The following is an 18,318-nucleotide window of genomic DNA, read 5'->3' as shown; positions in this document are numbered from 1 at the left end:
GGACCTTTCTGATGTTTGCATCTCCCTGTGCTTGTGTGGGGTTTCTCCAGGTACTCTGGTTTCCTCCCACAGTCCAAAAACATGTATGTCAGGTTGATTGGTGACTCTAAATTGCCCATAGGAGTGAGTGTGAGTGTGTGAGGTTGTTTGTCTCTATGTGGCCCTGTGATGGACTGGTGACCTGTCCAGGGTGGACCCCTGCCTTTCACCCAAAGAGAGCTGGGATAGGCTCCAGCAGATCCCTGGGACCCTGGTTAGGAATAAACGAGTATAGAAAATGGATGGATGGATGTAACTATTATAATAACAACAATTTCATAATAATTGGTCTACAATAAATGATGTCACTGGTTGCGTCTATAAAAAACAGGCAACTCTGGGACTTGTAAAGTAGGCCTACTACATCTTATGAAGAGTGAGGTATATTCAGGTAAAAAGGCAGAAAACTGTTTAGTCAGTGTTGATTTTAACAGTGGTGACAACTTCAACTCAGAAATGTCAGAAATTTTTTATTTTTGCTTTTGGCCAATAGCACTGGATAAAATATTGTTGCATATAGTGTAACAAACGATTATTTTGAGATCCAATTGTATCTTGTAAAGCTGAAAATATTTTTGTCATCATTCATTCATAGATGTATTTGATTTTTTTTCTCGATTCTTTAAATTCTTTAAATTCGTTGCCATATTTTAATGTAATGCTGTATATGATCAGCATTTGAATATGTATCAACATATATTAATACAGGCTAACTTGTGATTTATTTGTATGCTGTTATTCTGTGCAATATCCCACTTTCCCCACAGATATAATCAAAGTTGTTATCCCCGTTTGTCGACGTTTGGTCAGCTTTTATTTTGAAGGCCAACTCCTCTCTCTTCCTGTAACTCCGCGCTAACTGCGTGAATCTTTCCACTCCTCCCTGTTGCTGCTGGGAGTGAGCGTACAGTCCCTGTGGTATTAACGCGGTGTAGTCGGCTATGCCGCGGGTTCAGTGGTGCCAGCTGTAATGAAGCCGTGTCATGTGTCGCACCTGACGGACTCCGGCGCTTTCTCTTCTCCGTCGCTGCAGAAGATGGTGGCTGGCGGCTAGTTCCAACTTCGGACTCTGTTTTTTCCCTTGGCGAAGCGCACTGACATCCGTCGGTGAGTGTCCGTCGTTGCGCACATAGCCTGTCACCTGTTCCGCTCCACAGGTAGGACATCAGGCCGACTTGTGTTGCTGTGTCCTCACACACCAACACAGCTCCAGCACAGGCAGAGGTACGACTGCTGGAGGAGATTATAGGCGCACAGGGGAGAATCAATGAGGCGTGCTGGAGCCATTATCTGCACTGAAACTGATTAAAAATCCCAACAACAGCAACAGGAGGTGAAACAACAAATCCTCAAGTAATCAAGTTACCTGTCAGCACCAGTCATATGTGACATCAGGTGTAGGCTTTTTAGAATGAGCAGGATCCTATAGCAAATGTTTTAAACAGCCAGCTGCAGCAGCCTACCTGTCACCTCCATGTGAGCATTGTATCAGCTGTTCATATGAAAATGCCACAGGCTCCCAACAGACAGATCCGTGGCACCTGGATTATCTGCTGTGGTTTATTAAACGATGCATAAACCATGACCCACAGCTGGTTTTCTTGATATGCGTAAAGAAACCATGGGCAGAATTCATCAGCCCTTAATGCTACAGCTACCATACATCAGGGAAGCACACATTTTACTTTAAAAAACGCACCATGACTTTTAGTAATATAGGAATGTAGCTCAAAGAGTTGGTGTCAGTGTGTGAGGGCCAAAACTAAAGGCTGCTTCTGCAGAGCTTTAAATGCTTTAAAAGCTTTAAACACTCTACTGTGTATCTGAAAATCTAAGCACAGTATTTAAAATACTGTCAAACTCTCCTTTTCTGTGGCTTTGTCTTCTTGAATGAGCTCTTCAGTGGATGTGATACACAGTGCCAAGTAGAGAAAATGAAGTCTGGGCCTGCTGGGCTACCAGCAGCTCCTCTCTGTTTTTATTATTCATTTTAGCTGTGAGGCACTTTCTTTTATGATTTTGCCCTACCTTAATTATGTAACCATGAGGTCATATTTGAAAATCAGTGTCATTTCACGGTCTTGGATCAGTGGCTGGCTGATGTTGTGTTTCGGAGGTGCAGTGATCACCTGCCAGTCGGACAGTGTGAGCAATATCAGGACTTAATTTGCCTTTGATTTCTTGTGTTGCTGAAATTGGAGTGTCTTGGTTTTGGAACATTTCTGTTCAGCCATACTGACTGAGTGCTCACGCTAATGTATGAGCTCTTCTGTTTTTTTATTCCCCAAAAACCTGGGATCATCATACACGTCACATTCAGAGAGCTTTCCAAAGGAACACCTGCTAGAAAAACTATTACGGAAGTACATGTAGAAACAATTGGCATAAGGTCTACATCTTATATAACTTAGAGAAACAACCACAAAGCTGGTTGCAAAACAAATTGTATATTTGGCTAAGAAAAAAGGCTAAAAAGCTTATGGGAGCTCATAGGAACTGTGGAGTTTGGTGGCAACTGTGTAATTTTGTAACTTCAAGTGTCAGGTTAAACATTATGCAAATCTTGTGTTGAACGTTTAGTGCTGCTCTAACTTAACCTCATAATATCAATGTGTTATGTAAGAAATTTAGATGGAGTGACCCAAAATGCTCTGAGATTAGCAACACAAGATAAATCTTTTAAATGTGCCTGTTTAACATTTTAAAATGGTGCAGTGGGAGAGCAGTGGCAACGTCATAGTCCTGGGAAGTTAAAGTCATGTTTAACCCTTAGTTAATATTTTGTCAGTAGGAAGTGAAGATACTTTACTCACACAGTTGTTGGAGTCAGTCTGCACTGTTCCCTTTTCACCATGGGGTGCATCATCACGCACTTTATCATCTGTTTGCCTTCTGCATTCTACTGTTTCTTGGAAATTTGGCTTGATGTCACTATGTGTTAACACAGATGATGGCAGTGAGATGATGACACTATGACACCGTGTGCCCTCCACCTACTCATACTGAGTCTGGAGTCCCAGAGGTGCCAGACGTGGCGTGCTGCTCAGTCTGTTGTCACTAACCCCCTATGGCCCCAGTTAACCTTAGCTTTAGCTTCTACAGGTAACAAAGGCTGCCACTGTAATATAAATAACATCTGAGCTGCCAGTGAGCAGCTTATCTTCATCCCCTGTAACACTTTCCTTCATTAAAGAGCCAGGGCAGACAGATAAACAGAATGTGACCAAATCATAAATTATACATTTTCTACCCATGGTTCTATGCTTTTGAATAGCTGTCCAAATGTTCAGTTTGTCCCAGCTATTCAAATAGGTCTGGTGCTGTGCTCACTGACAGCCAAATGTGCTGGATCAATAAATGAATAAAAAATAGAAAATTCAAGTACAGGACCATACAACTGAATCAGAGAAACAGAAAAACTGCCATGCAAACTGTGACTAGCCTGTATGAGCATGGCACTGCTGTGTAGGTTGTTGTACGTCCACTTAACAGAAATAACCACTCTTAAATCTGCATATTACTTTGATCAGAGTTAACAGCTCCCAGCAGCCTCTACCAAAGCTAATCTGTCAAATAAAAATGATGTAGACAGTTGGATATGTCAGACACTGCTGAAAATAAAAAAAAAACCCAATCCCAAACAGAATAGTTGATATGAAACTGTGTCCAGAAAGCACTGGAGAACTTTTGCTACTTTCACTGAATGGAAAAACAGGCTGTTTGAAATAAGAAGTGAAGAAACACGTTTTCAACATTTTACATCTGACGTCTGGCATGAAGTTGGAGTTGAAGGATAGAATATTGTTCTGCATTTCTGGAAAACGTCTTTTTATAGTGAGATAAACAGTACCGATTGATTGGGGGCATCGCCACTTTAAGGATGGGAAGAGTAATTTGCTGTGTGAAATGCTAGTCATTCATTATTCCTCTGTATTGACCAGTGACCTATAAGCATTTAGTCTGAGCTGGTGCTTCTGTAAAGCCCACTGACCTTTACTGTGACCTATGGCTACTTTTATCTCTCTGCCATTAAAACATGTCAGTCAGTTCTTTCCCACGTGGGTGTGGAGGACATACACGATGCCGGACATGTTGTGCAGAGATGTAGAGGACACAGGATGATAATAGGAACAGAGGGGAGCTGTTTCTTCTATGAAGCTGTGTCAGACTGTTTCTGACCTCAACCTCTTTGTGCCCATTTTCTCAGCAGCCCAGTGAGGCAACAGGCAGTGGGGTGGCAGCATAACTTAATAGAATTCTCCCAGCATGCCTCAGCCCGGCTCTATGGGAAAGGATTGTCGTTTGTCAGTGTCATGTCTCTCCTGCTGCCAGCCCACCATACTCACCAGATGGGAAGGGAACAGTAGGTGAGATGAAATGGTTCCTCTGTGAAGACAAAGGGTTCATTGTAATTCCCGAGGCGTCCATTCAGTCCACAGAGCAGTGACCTTTTCACTGTATCTGACACACAGTAGTCTCAGCTGCTTTGTTTGCCCCCATCGTTACGACATGGAATTCCATCTGCTGTCCCAAAACATGCTGTCACATATCAACCATGTGAGGAGATGGTTCTGTGAATGGAGAGGCTGCAAAAGGAGGTGCAGTTGCTGTCTGAATTACATTTCAGTTGGTACCCCTTAAGATGGCTCTCTATAGGCTGTACCTGGGAACTTTACACATTTGCATCTTTAAATGGTAGAAGAGGGAAATGTTTGAAAATGAACCTTGACTTCAGTCATCATCCAACTCAGATCTATGTGTGTTAATGGAGTGAAAAAATATGTTGGTGGGTTTAGTTGTCTCTGTTTCATTTGTTCTGAAAGTTTGGAGTTTACCTCTTAATTTTGATTAATCTTTTCTTGTGAAAGAAGAAGAGACTATTCATAACATCATAACATTTATTGGAGCCAGCTGAGGTGAATTTGGCATCTGATCAGGGTCCTGGACACTTAAAGGTAGAGGTATTCGTGGCACTACCGACTGTAAACACAGACCCAGGACATAGTGTTGGGACTGTATGTCCTGTTAGTCTGGGAACACTAGGGAGAGCTAAAGAAAATATCAGTGAAAAGGGATGTTTGTCCTTCTCTGTTGAGTTTCAACTAAGAAAAGTGTTGGAAAATGTGAGGATGGGTAGAAGAGTGGACATCCCTCAATGTTTGAAAGTAATTTCTACTGAAATCGTCTTCTATCCCTCATTGCTGAGTGCAGCTTTAATCACAAACACAACACAGGAGCTAGACACCTCTGCTGATGCAGGGTGGCAGTGTGTGTGTTGGCTTTGCAGAATGTTTTACACTGAGTGTGTATTTCAGCCAATGCCCCATGTTCCAGGGTTGCTGACAGAACGCCAGAGGCCCATGGGTGGTAGCCAGCGTGCAGGAGCAGCACGTGCAGCCGCTGTTGACATGATGGTCTTGTTCTGAGAGCGCCCAAGGTGGAGGACGACCCTGGATACACGCTTCAAAACAACAGGCTCTGTGCTTAAATATTGATGTGACGGCATTGCAGACTGTCCTCAGTGTCACACACGTGTCACAGCTGTGATTTGTATGTTAATTTCATTTAATGCTGTTACTAAGCTGCAATTGGTACATGGCTTGTGACGGCTGATGCTAGCAGTTCTGAAATAAATGCACATAAAACACAATAAAACATTAACAAAACAGACAAGTGTAAACAGCCATGTTTAACAAACTCTACACACCCAGTTTGTAATGCAGGTTTTCTGTTATAAGCTGAGATGACCCTGATGATAGCACTAGGCTTGTGAAGGCGATTTACAACTGTTTTCAGTGGCGTTACCCTGTAAAGCACTGCAATCAAACCAAACAGATAAAAGTCAGAGCCAGAGGCAACCAGTCTGTGTTCACTCAGTCTAATTAGAGTAGCGCTAGGTCAGCAACAACACTGGTGTCATGTATGCAGCCACCACCAGGAATAAATTGGACATACATGTAAGAGTATTATTGAAAATGATTTTCTCATGTTTGACCTTTGTAATGAAGAAAACTAGGGGTTTGGTTGTATGGTTAGGATTAGGTAATTATCAGTGTTGAATCACAAAATGAACTTAATAATTTTAAAATGCCCACCATCTTTTCTTTCTTGACGTGTTTGGTTCTTCAGACCATCCCAGAGTGTTCTGCCAGTGCTGGCTGACAGCCATTCTTTACAGTTCTCTGTCAAGTGTGCTTGTTGCTGTAAATAGCTGGGTGCTCTGCTGTTGTGATCGACCCTTATGAAAAGCTGATCTGCCTCATATTTGGCAACATGAAGGCCACTTTGTCAGCCTAATTTCATATAATAGCTTGTTGTTATTGCACATTAAAAGCACTTAATTACAGAGTGGGCAGTTTGCTTTTAGATGCTATTTGAAGCGCTTCAACAGCAGGTGCTCCCTGGACTTGTGTACCAGTAAACAGTGAGAATTACAGAATCAGAGAACATTAACCAGATGATTTTTTTTAAATAGAAGAACAGGAAAATTCTTTGATTTTGAGAATTTTCTTATATGTGCTGAGACCTGTCTCTCATGATCTCGATAGTCCTTCTGAAGCGATGAGATCACCCCCCACCACTAAAAAAATTATCTACAGAGTAAAAGCATGCACTGATGTGTTTTTGTCTGCAAGTTCTGGTTTCTGAAACATAAAAGCAGGAAGCCATAGTGAGTAGAAGGGCTGCGCGTATCAGCAGAAAAGACGGGAAGCTCTGCCTGGATGTGTGTGAAGCTGAAATAAGGCTGTGATCACGCTGTCTCATTAGATCTGTCTCACCTCTCTGCTTCTCTCTCTCTCTCCCTACTGCTGCCCAAGAAGATGAAAAAACACAGCTTTTTTGAAATTCAACTGCTGATATCAGAGTCGTGCTTCACCTCCCAGTTTTGTGCATATGCATGACCTTCTGTGCGCCCTTTAATGCGAATTAGTGAAGCCTATTTCCTTTCTTCACATTCTCATTCAGTGTCTATATATATATTGCTCATAACTTAATAGGTTTGCACTGCATATCCATCTCATATTGTCACATAAGAAGTACTGTAGTTCAGTCTGTTTCAACAGTTTATTTTGCAGTCCTATGTACCACATTCCTAACCATTTTTTGTCTTTCCCTGTTTTCATTCATTCTATCAACTTAATTTTATTATGAAATCTGATGTTAATGTAACAAAACACATCTTCCTGAGCTGCACAAGATAGTCTGTGTCTTCCTTAGTTACCTCCTCTATATAGTTGCCTTTATAACAATGGTGCAGTTTCCATGGCAGCTAGAGCATGTTAAGCTTTAGGATAACAGTGAACAAGTGAGGAGAAGGACAGGGAATAATCACAGGGTATGAGGCACTAAAAATAGCAAGGGACTTAATCCCAGGAATTATTTATTCATCTAAAATGTCTTATGTCTGTGCCACTTATGTTAACATATCAGTCAGGCTGTTTTCTGACCTAAACCCCCACTATCTTACTGACCGACTAATATGATGGGCATTGGAGAGGTGGGGTACAGCTGCAGCACAAACGCATCACACTATTGACTGGATTTGCTAGGGTGAGGCTTTCTGCTGAGGGAAAGCAGTCGATCACTATTCTTACTTATTATTAGAAAAAGTTTAACAAATAGGACAGCGTCTTGAAGAGTGAAATGAGCATTAAAAACATTGTGACATCTTGCCAATTTGTAATAAACCAGCTCTTGCCAGAAAATGTGTTTAATCTACAGTTACAGTGAGCTGTGGTCTGTGCAGTGACAGTGGCTACATGCTGCGGGTGTTAGACTGATGAGAAGCAGAGTAGAGGTCAGCCTCAGGCAGCGGGCACTGCCAGGCTTCTTGGCTCAAAGAACTGGTATCTATCACTGTCCCTTGTTTGGCAAGAAGAAAGCTTTGATGGATATGGCTTTTTAAAGGCCTTTAGCAGTGCTGATATTTTTGTACCTTCTGTATTTTCAGTCTGAAAAGTACATTTGCTATTTAATTTTTGCCAAGAAGCCTTAAACTTATAAAAACTTACATGTCCGTACTTTGAGACATTTTCCAAGAAATTCCATGGGATGAATGGTGTCATTTCAAGCAAACTATAGGGATAGCACAATTTCTAATGTAACCTCTTAAACAGTGCACAGTGGAGATAGGCGCTTAGCTTATTGCCCATACTGTGTATCATTATTTGTGTATATATCAGTGGATAAGTAACAACAAATGATAGTAAAGTCCCAACTAGGTTTGAGTGCATTTAGAAACAGTGTCACTATTACTTTGTATACACAGTAAAACTACTTTGTATACACAGGAAAAATCTTCAGCTTTGAAATTAAGAACTGAAAATAAATAAATAGAATATGCAAAAATGTTTTTATGATTATCAGTTTTAATGTTACAGCTGGTAAAGGTGGAGCTTACTTAAATACGTCATATGCTTAGATTTGAATTATTTTTGCCATAGTATTATGTAGCTTATGAATTTTCCACCAGGGATCAATACATTATGATTATAATGTATTGATTCTGAAAAGTTTCTGTCTCTGTAATGTAGTGAAGAGGCAGAAACTGGACAGTCAAGTACACGTAGCAAAATTGTACTTGCAACGAAATCCGTGAAGACTGATTCATAGTATGACTGATATTTACTAGTTAATTTAGGTGCAGTGTTGCTGCTCTGCATCGTGTTTGTTTGAATGACCACCAAACCAGTTCTAAGAGCTGTAACTTTAAAAACATAATACCTTCTTGGTGAATTTGTTCTAGACCCTAAGATGGACTGGTGACCTGTCAGGGTGTACCCCTGCCTTTCACCCAAAATAGGAATAAGCTGGTATAGGTAATGGATGGATGGATGCATTTGTTCAACTGAAGACTAGAGATTGACAATTCCTGAAAGGCCTTCGGTTATGGTGGAATATTTAATTCGCCTGGTTCTTGAATAGAGCAAAGCAAGTTATCAAGCTCTCAGCATTTGTCGTGTTTTCTTTCTCTTGCTCTGTCCATGGTGCTGAAAATCTTCATTCAGCAGTCGATGAAAACAAGCATTTTTTTGCCCAGCGACCTTGGACCTGTATATCCATTTAGAATAGCTAGTGCTTTCAAAAAGCCACCAAGCCTTCTTCTGCATAAAGCTGCTGCCATGGACAGCAAGGTTTGATCAGACACAATACCCTGTGCTCAAAGGAGCAAAACAGCACAGGGTGGAAAAAATACCCTTCCACGCTGAATACATGGCATGGGTGAAAGGCCTTTTTTCTTTTACACATGTCCTACTGACCAGATATGAGGGGATAATTTTATCTGCATGATTATTTACCCAGTGGCCCCGCAGAACATAGGATGTTTCAAGTACACATGGTGTAATTTGTTGTCACTGTGTTCAGAAATAGCAAATAGCAGGTAGCAATTTGCAGCATTAATGAGCTCTTATTTAACTGTAGAGCTGTCACATGTTTACAGTTTTAAAGAAAAACGACTTCTTCTTTTTGCTCAGCATCTTTGCAGACTGTTTGTGAACAATCCTTGACCTCAGTGTTTCCATCAAAAGGCTTTTATAGCTCAATCTTGTTGTGTAACATACCTGTGGCTTGTTCCTGTATCTGACTGAGCTGGTGTGGACATTATAGTATCTAGGTTAATTTTCTTGACAAGGTAATCCTATCTAAATTGTTGTTGGATTATAGGCTAAAATAAAACTTAAGATGAGGGGCAACTGCCTGTCTAATCCCATGTCTTAATGAAAGTTACCAAACAATTCATTATGATTAAGACTGGATTAGTGGTGGTTTTCTAAAGCGGTTATTGACATTCATACTTCTGAATTGATGCCAGTGAAAACATATGTTTAGCCCTTACTAGCAGGTATCTCAAAACATGGCAAAACCTCTAAGCTACAATTACATCATCACTAGATGCTGTAACAGGTGTTATACCGTTTTTAGCTGAGGCAACTTCCAGTGCAGGTCTTACAGACTAAAACCTGGGCGCTGTAGTGAAAGTTATCACATCATTATTGGGTTATTGGCTATCTGATATTAATTAGAAGGTCAATATATACCTCATATTACAAAAAGTGAGTATCCAGATTAACAGTCATCTTGACAAGCCTGTCCAATGAGTGAAGCAAGAAAGTGAGACAAGCTGTGCTGAGTGTCCTGTCTTGCAGTCCTGTTGTCAGAGTTCAAATGTGGCCTTAAATCCAGGACAAAGAGCAGCTTTGACATGGGGGGCCAGAGAGGGAGGGGAAACAATGTTCTGGATTCCCTCGACGCCCACAGTACAATCCTACTGACAGACCACGACAGAACACTTCAGTTCAAGGACCTGAAATTGGAGCGGTTGTAGCTACCACAAGAAGTACAATCTGGACATGAAAGTGGCAGTGGCTTTCTGGGTGAGGTGGTTATAGATTTACCATATCATATCATTTATGGTAATCATAGATAGCACCCTTAGTTTGATACCTAAGATTATTAAAATGCTACATGTGTCACCTTTAATCAAACAGTCAGACAAAAGCTACCATTTTAGTGTGTTTACATTGCACTGTCCACAGCAGTCCTCCCTCCCTGTGTGTGTAGAGTCACTAGCTTAGTTGATTGTGTGAAAATGCTCATGGACATATTTAAAGAAATAGGCCACAGTGCGCCACTGTGGCTTCCATGAACTCAATTGCTGAGCGACAATAATGCTTAAGGCTAACAGACGATCAAGCTGTGGCCTTTTTTCTCATGATCTAGACTGTGTTTGTGTGTGTTCAAGTGTGTATGTGTGTAAATATATAGCTGCAAATGTGCATTAACTCACATGTCATTCCTTTGTTGAAACAGGGCGATGGGAAATGGGATTTTGCTCCCCATAATCGCATGGTTAACACAACAAAAGTTGGAGCTTGGGAAGAGAAAGGGAGATAGGATGCGAAATGGATTCTAGTTATATGTTTACCTGCCAGTGGTGCTTTTCTGTACTGTTGCCATAGCAACAGCGACTCACTGTATTTGTGTGAGAGAGAGAGAGAGAGAGAGAGAGAGAGAGAGAGAGAGAGAGAGAGAGAGAGAGAGAGAGAGAGAGAGAGAGAGAGAGAGGGAGAGGGAGAGGGAGAGGGAGAGGGAGAGGGAGAGAGAGAGAGAGACAGGGGATGTAATTCTGCCTGTCACCAATGTAGCTCGGAGCTGACTTCCCAGCTGCTGGTTGCCATGAGACCAGACAGACACATCCTCCGCTTCAATGATAAATCTTCTCTCTTGACACTGAAATCACTAAACAGATTGGGCACATTTTGTTTTCTGAGATATGTTGAAATGTAGCTGCGTATTACTCAAATGTAATCATTTCAAAAGTAATTGACCAAGGTAAACATCAGCTTAGAGAAAAATAAAGGGTACTAATGCACATTCACTGTTTAACAACCTTACTGCTTCTTTTGCTGTTACCTAGCGCTAGCTGAGTAGCTCAGTAAGTATTCTGGACAAGGTAAACAATCCAACATAACTGTGACAAAGGGGCAGTACCTCTAGTACTGCTAAATTAGGTCCTCTAATGTTATGGATAACTTTCAAAGTTTACAGGGACACTGGACCATAATGTGTGTTGTATAGCACTTGTGTTTCTTTAGCAACTGTCTTGGTACATCTCAACAAACTGTAAAACTGTAACTGGTCATGAAATCTATGTTAGTTAGAAAACACAATGTCCTTAACTCCGTTATTCAAGCTTTAATATTGTAACAAACCAGGGGCATCACTCAGTCATTAAGCTAAGCTAATCAAAGAGTAGTCCTTCTTTCATGGTGTACACATGGATAAATTAGTGAACAGGACTACCGGACACTGTCCTTGGAGCCCCCTGACTCCTTGGGCTCCTGGAAGAACTGCGTAGTGGTTGTTAACCATTTTGGAAAGTAAATCAATTGACTGCACGAGGAGTATAAAAGGACATGAAACAAGAAAAAGTAGATGAAAACAACTACAGAGACATAAACAAAACACTAAAAAGACAGAAAATGACTAAAGGGTGACAGGTAATGACTTAACACAAAATGGCTAAAAACAGACACAAAACAAACCATAAGACGAATTGTTGCTCCTAGAGGTGTTGGGGGCCTTTTTCATGTCTGTGGCCAGGGGCCCATTGCTTCACAATCCATCCATGTGTGTAGAGTACTTTTTTGTGGGCAGGCAAATATGCAACATTTCACCCTTTACCTCTTTTTATCTTAGAGGCACCCTGAGATGACAGAAGTCGAGCCAGTGTTGGACTTTGCCTCCTCGGGGCGCTCAGGCAGGAGAAATGCCCTGCCTGACATTCTGGGCTCTCCAGCGGGTGTTAACCCTGGTGACCTGCCTCTTAAACTGGCTGAGCTGTCCCTCAAAGGTAATATACCCTAGCTACCTTTTTTATTGTTATATTATTGAGCACAAGCCAAGAATTTGTAGCAACATCAAGCACAGTTCAAAAACTCATGTCCATATTTATTTCACACTTACTCTTTCAGATAGAGGAAATAAAATAATAAATCACATTGGGTTATCGTTGAAATCCAACACAAGCCTGATGCCCATGTTTGTACTTGGCCCCTGGCCTGGCTCTGGTGCATATATGGCTCCCAGATATGACTGATTCGGATGAAGACTAAGGTTGTTCTCATCTGAAAATCAGCACCAGCTAGAAGCATCTGGGCCAGTTTTGGGCTGTGACTGCCACTTTGGAGAGGGCTAACTGTCTATTCACATGGAGGATGACTTAAGTCATTCATCATGACTGTGCCAAATTAAGAACACTGCTGGGCTGACTATTTCGGCTGTATGGATAGAAAGCAAATATGTACTAAATCAAATACAACACAATTTCATGCATGTTCAAAATTTATGTCCAGTTCTAGGTTTGGTCTTAGTCTGTCCTTACATATCTCTATGAACTCCCAAATCTTGATTGGAGACTGTTTACCTTTTCTGTTTTATACTTGCTGAATGGCCTTATTGCCATATAAATAATAATGTTTTTTATATTGTGTGTTTGTAAATGCAGATTATCCTAAGTAAGCGTGCTCTTACTTCTTTAGCTATGATCCTGGACACCATACAGTTTTCCTTATATCCCCAACTTAGTCCCAGCACACTGATGTTTCTGATAATGTAACAGCCATAAAATGACTCAGATGCAAAAAGATATTAACACTTAGTGATGAAGTGATCATGATGCCATTGGTATTGATAACAATTCTTCATTTTTTTGCCCTTGAAACTAAATGTAATATATTTCTTAATGTGTCTTTTTGGGTTTGTGCACAGATGGTCCAGGAGGGGCCCAGTCACCCACAACAGAGGCGCCTCCAGCAGCACCAGAGAGTTCAGAGGCAAAAGAGGGATCATAGAGACTTGTTTATTTAACCCGCCCAGAGACTGGCAGAGATAACATGAGAGATGGGATGAGGCTCGAGCTAGAGGGTGACCTGGGAACAAAGAGTGATGATCGGAGGAGGGTCAGCAATATCTGAAAAAAGCCGGACGCCGTTTAGTGAGGGTGTGTGAGTTATACACTCCCTGCAGACACTTCACTAAAAATTAAAGGGACCATGACAGATTGTATATTGTACACTACTATTTTTCTATGATTCATTTAAAACTAAAGAAAAACAGGAACTTGTAAGTCAAACTGTCAAAATGTCCTGTACCATTTCCTTGCATATACTGCTGATTTTTGATTTATAGTGATGTGTTCTTTTCCACTAACAATTGCAGGAGGAGGTCTGACAGCAGCCTGTTGGCTTGAAGCTTATATGTGTACATGTGACAAAAGAAACAGTATATTTAAGAAAACTGGGAACTCTCACTTATGCTTTTACACTAAATGTGTTCTCTATGGTTTAAAATCTGAGGCTGAAAATATCTACATTGTAAATGTACAGTTTTTACCCCACATCACCAGACTGTTTTGATCTTAGCAACAACCAGCTAGTTATTTCCTTTTTTTTAGGTGTCCACATGGTGTAAGATGATAACATGGAATAATCGTTCATATCTTCAGACATTCCTTTTAGAGAATAGTGCACACTGCCAATAATGTAAACACTGATTCAGTATATTATTGAGAAAAGTCTAAGGTTTCCTTTTGTTTTTACTCAAGGCTGCTTTTAAAGGTCTCTTCATTTTCTAAACCTCTGCAAATGTGCCTAATGGCAGTTTACAACCAAGAACGTGTGCTGTGTTCTTTCTCTGTGAAGTCTGTTATCCACTATTTTGGGCTACAGATATCTCCTCAATTTTCAAAGGAGATGTCACATCTTTACTGCTCAAACTGTAAAGAAAAAAAATCACTTTTTAACATTCTGCCAACCAGTTTTGCATAAACTTCAGCAGGGGATTTATCTGCAGTGTGAGGCTTCTCGCACGTGTGTTTTACAGCATCAACAGCATATGCCCGCTGCCTGGACTAGGGAGCAAGCATCAAGCAACACCACAGCCACAATGTGTTTCAAGGGCCGAAAATGACAGCACACTCGCCTTCTGCCTCTCCACACGGAGAAGAGTCTGTTCACACTCATCAACACATAAGCAGAGCTGTGAATAGGCAGCACGACTGAGAGCAAGAAGCACAGCAAGAGTCCAGTTTGTCAGACATCTACTCACTGTTACTGTATACTGTATATACTGTGTTGTAGTACAGTCCATGTGTGTCATACAGTACACGCTACCTGTTCGATTGCCAGACTTTAACTGCATACTGTACACATTTTGTTCCCACGGAGAAACGATGTTCTGTAACTGTCTCTATTTGCAGATGTGTTGCCAGTGGCTGTGTCTTTATATGGATGTGTTCTACAAATGTCACAAGGAAAGCCGGGTGTTCTGCTGCCCAGCCTCTGGGTTTGATGCTGTACAGACTACAGCTGATGAGAAAGTGTTTGTGGTCTGTCTGAAGCTGTATGATCAACACTTTTCCGGGGGGTTGATGAATCTGAGATGTATTTTATAGTGTCCTGATCTCTAAGTGGTGCATATATTTTACTTAGCTGGATCGAATCCCTTATTTTGATTCTACCTGGTGGTTAAAATTGCCATATTAAACACACAAGCTTTACATATACAACAGTGTGATGAATAGTGTCATTTTTCTGCAAGTACCTCAGTCCTACTGCATAAATTTTATATTTTGAGAATGATTATTCTATAACTCTAGAATAGATAATAATGTAACTGCTGTCCCCAGCTGTACTTTGGTGCTAAATAGGAAAAACTACCATGGTAACAAATAGATCTGTGATCTGCAATAAGAGCATGTTATCATACTGACAATTGCACTTATGCAGGGCTGTTGACATATTTTTGACATGCACCAGTAGCTGGAGTATCCCCTGATTCATTATAGCAGCTGTCACCTTTGTACATTCATTCTATTGATGAGACAATGAGTTTTGCATCCTAAGCAAACTAAATAATCAGCAAAAGCCAAACTTAAAGAGGCATGCCATCAATTTTACGCATCAGAGTGTTTGCTAGGCTTGAGGTGTATGAACATGTGAAGAACAATTTTATAAAGTCTTTCAGGCTTGGGATGTAAGGCTACATCAACCACTGTTACACCTAAAGCTGTGTCCAAGCTGGCAGTGGAAGAGCTGCAGTGTGGGTAATATATGCATCAGGTTTTTACAAGAAACAATGTGTGAATTGACCTTTTCCCTTTGGCACATAAAGTCAAAGCCCTACAACCAGACTAAATGGTCCACAAAAAAAAAAAAAAAGATACGCAGTCCATCACTTGTACTCGCTTTATAACAACAATTTCAGTCCTCAAACCTCCATCATGTAAAATTCATCAGTGCTTTCATGGTAAAAGTCAATCTTTATCCCCAGGTCCATGCCATGGTTCCATAGTAAACTCGTTACTACTCGTAAACTACATACTAGCTGGTGAAGATCGAAAAACCAACACAAGGAAACAAAAATGAACGGACAAGTGATCAACACTGCAGGATTTTCTTTAGTTCCTTCACAGAGCTAATGAGCCAATATGTCTGTCTAAAGTGTAAGACCTAGTAAGCATCACTGCTACTACTGCTGCTACAAATATACAGAATAACCACACACAGGTTGTACAATCCAGAGTTTTTATCAAATTACTGTACTTTCCTTGATGTGCCCATCTATGTTTGGACTTTTCCCTCTTCTGCTAAGCTCTAAATAGATATTTTCCATTTGATTAGCAGCACCCTCTCTGATGAAAGGCACTTGAAACTGCACTAATTGCTTATTACATCTTCTAAAGTGTTAAATAACAACTCTATGTGTATTACTTCCAGCGCTATCATGTTTGCCCACACCTATTACATAATGCAGTACTTCCTCTGATACACAGCAGATGGAGACATTCACTAAATTATCATTCACTCCATGTTATGCTTCTCCACAATGCAGCAAGACAGAATTTCTTTGTTGTGTCTGGCACAAAGAAAAAGGTTGCATTCTAATTGATACGATAATATTAATGTGAATATCTTAAGTTGTATAAATATGGGGATAAACATAATCAAAATCTTTTGGTTATGCGTTGCCACACACATCTTTCAGATTTAAACACAGTGAGGAGTTTTACGTGGACACACCCAGTGTTGTGTCGATGCTCAAACATGAGTAGAAATGGGATTTGATGAAACTTGACATTTTTTTAATTAGAATCACCTCAATTGCTGCCCCTAACCAGCAGGACTGGGTAGAGAAGGCTGTGTGTTTACTGAATGTGTGTGGAAGCCACATTTGTTTCCATGCAGGCTGCTTTTCTAGCTGCCTCCTATCATCAATGTCCACAAGAGATTAGACCATACATACATACAGACAGAAATACATACATACACCCAAGGCTCTTTGTCTCTGCAGACAACCACACTAAAGCACTTGTGTATAATGCATTATGTTTATTAGCTGATCCTGTGGTACAATAGTTCTTAAACCCATAGCAATGGCTGGCTTCTGCATATGTAACAGTATCATATTAATCTCGATCCTTTATTCGAGCAAAGCAGAAATGTGTCATCCATTTGAGACTCGTTTTTGCTAAAATATCCTGATTAGTCTCCGCCTCTATTCTCAGGCATCCTCCTCCTCTGAGGTAGCTCCCTCATCCAGACTGCTGCTACGTAACTTGTTGCTAGGGTAACCTAGCCTTGAGAGATGCTTGGCCTTATTGCATTGTATGCAATCATGTTTTTTAGTGTGCTTCATGGAGGGTAAAAAGCCCATTTGAAGGTTTCAGCTGTGCTGAGGGCAAGAGGCAAATGCATGATGTCAGCTGGGTATAGCCCTGTTAACCTCAAGTGGGTGCAACTTTGACCTTGTAGTTTCTTCAACTATTATTATGAAAGATGTATTAGATGTAGTGAATTGCCGGCCCTAAATATCATAGTTAATTTCTTACAGCTAACATGACGGAATTCAAAAACACTTAAAAACCTAAAATAACATATTTCTAATTCAACAGAACAGAAGAACAGCAGAGAGGAAAGCTCTGTCTTCTTATATAATTTAATAACATGGTGTAAGCATTTAGCTATTGCCTTTCCTCAAGGAAATTGTGATGTAATTACCTCACCGAAATGCACTATGGTTCCTTCCTCAAACAGATTAGAGTCAAACATTGAGTTATCAATCGAAGCTAAGTGAATGAGCAGTAGCAGGTGCCTCCAGGTAGTTCACTACCATCTCCATATCAATCACTATGTCTCTCACCCCAGATGACCAGGCCAAAGAGAGATTGATCTAGCTGCCGTGGAGGAGGCACTGACTGTTAGGGGGACATATAGTGAGAGAGGGATAAGATGGCAGGACTGGCACTGAAGCCATGCAGACATGGGTCACAGAAAGTATGCCAGACAGGCAGGCGGCCCGGAGAACAGCTTTCACGTGGAAGTCAACGTGCCATTTCCGTCACATAGGAGCCTCATGAGGAGACAAGAAGCCTCATGAGGAGACAAGAAGAAAGGATGCAAGACATGCGACAAAGAGACAGAGGGAGAGAGAGAGCAGGTGGATAGAAATACAATGTGCAGTGGGAGGAAAGTTTTTTTAGCATGGCACTACATTAATCCCTACATTCATTGACCATCATTCACCACCGAAATATCCACACCTGCTCATCTCAAACTAACGGAAAAGGATTGTGTTTTCTTACTGTCAGTGAATACAAAACCAATAATGCATTAGTCTGTCTCTTACTACATTTTGATTTCTCTACCCTGTCTGGCACACAAACCTAATGGCTCTAACTTAGGGCATAAATGTTTAAAAATGGGTCACAAATTTACA

At 40.8% G+C, this 18,318-nt stretch overlaps 1 protein-coding gene across 1 annotated transcript; it reads left to right on the top strand.

The window, feature by feature from the left end:
• The first annotated feature begins 951 nt into the window (after positions 1-951).
• pkib (protein kinase (cAMP-dependent, catalytic) inhibitor beta) lies at positions 952-15,089 on the top strand. The gene is made up of 3 exons (XM_026300433.1): positions 952-1,146; positions 12,241-12,394; positions 13,312-15,089. Exons 2-3 carry the CDS (start codon positions 12,253-12,255, stop codon positions 13,392-13,394), a joined length of 225 nt encoding a protein of 74 aa, XP_026156218.1. The 5' UTR covers positions 952-1,146; positions 12,241-12,252; the 3' UTR covers positions 13,395-15,089.
• Positions 15,090-18,318: the final 3,229 nt, after the last annotated feature.

Source organism: Mastacembelus armatus, chromosome 11 (assembly GCF_900324485.2).
Source record: "Mastacembelus armatus chromosome 11, fMasArm1.2, whole genome shotgun sequence".
NCBI classification, from domain to species: domain Eukaryota; kingdom Metazoa; phylum Chordata; class Actinopteri; order Synbranchiformes; family Mastacembelidae; genus Mastacembelus; species Mastacembelus armatus.
Note: the sequence above shows the minus strand (reverse complement) of the source record. Positions and strands in the feature narration are given on the sequence as shown.

Coding starts and splice junctions, on each gene's coding strand:
- pkib (XM_026300433.1), top strand. CDS start 12,253: ATGACAGAAGTCGAGCCAGTGTTGGACTTTGCCTCCTCGGGGCGCTCA. Junction 12,395..13,311: donor GGCTGAGCTGTCCCTCAAAG/GTAATATACCCT, acceptor GTTTGTGCACAG/ATGGTCCAGGAGGGGCCCAG.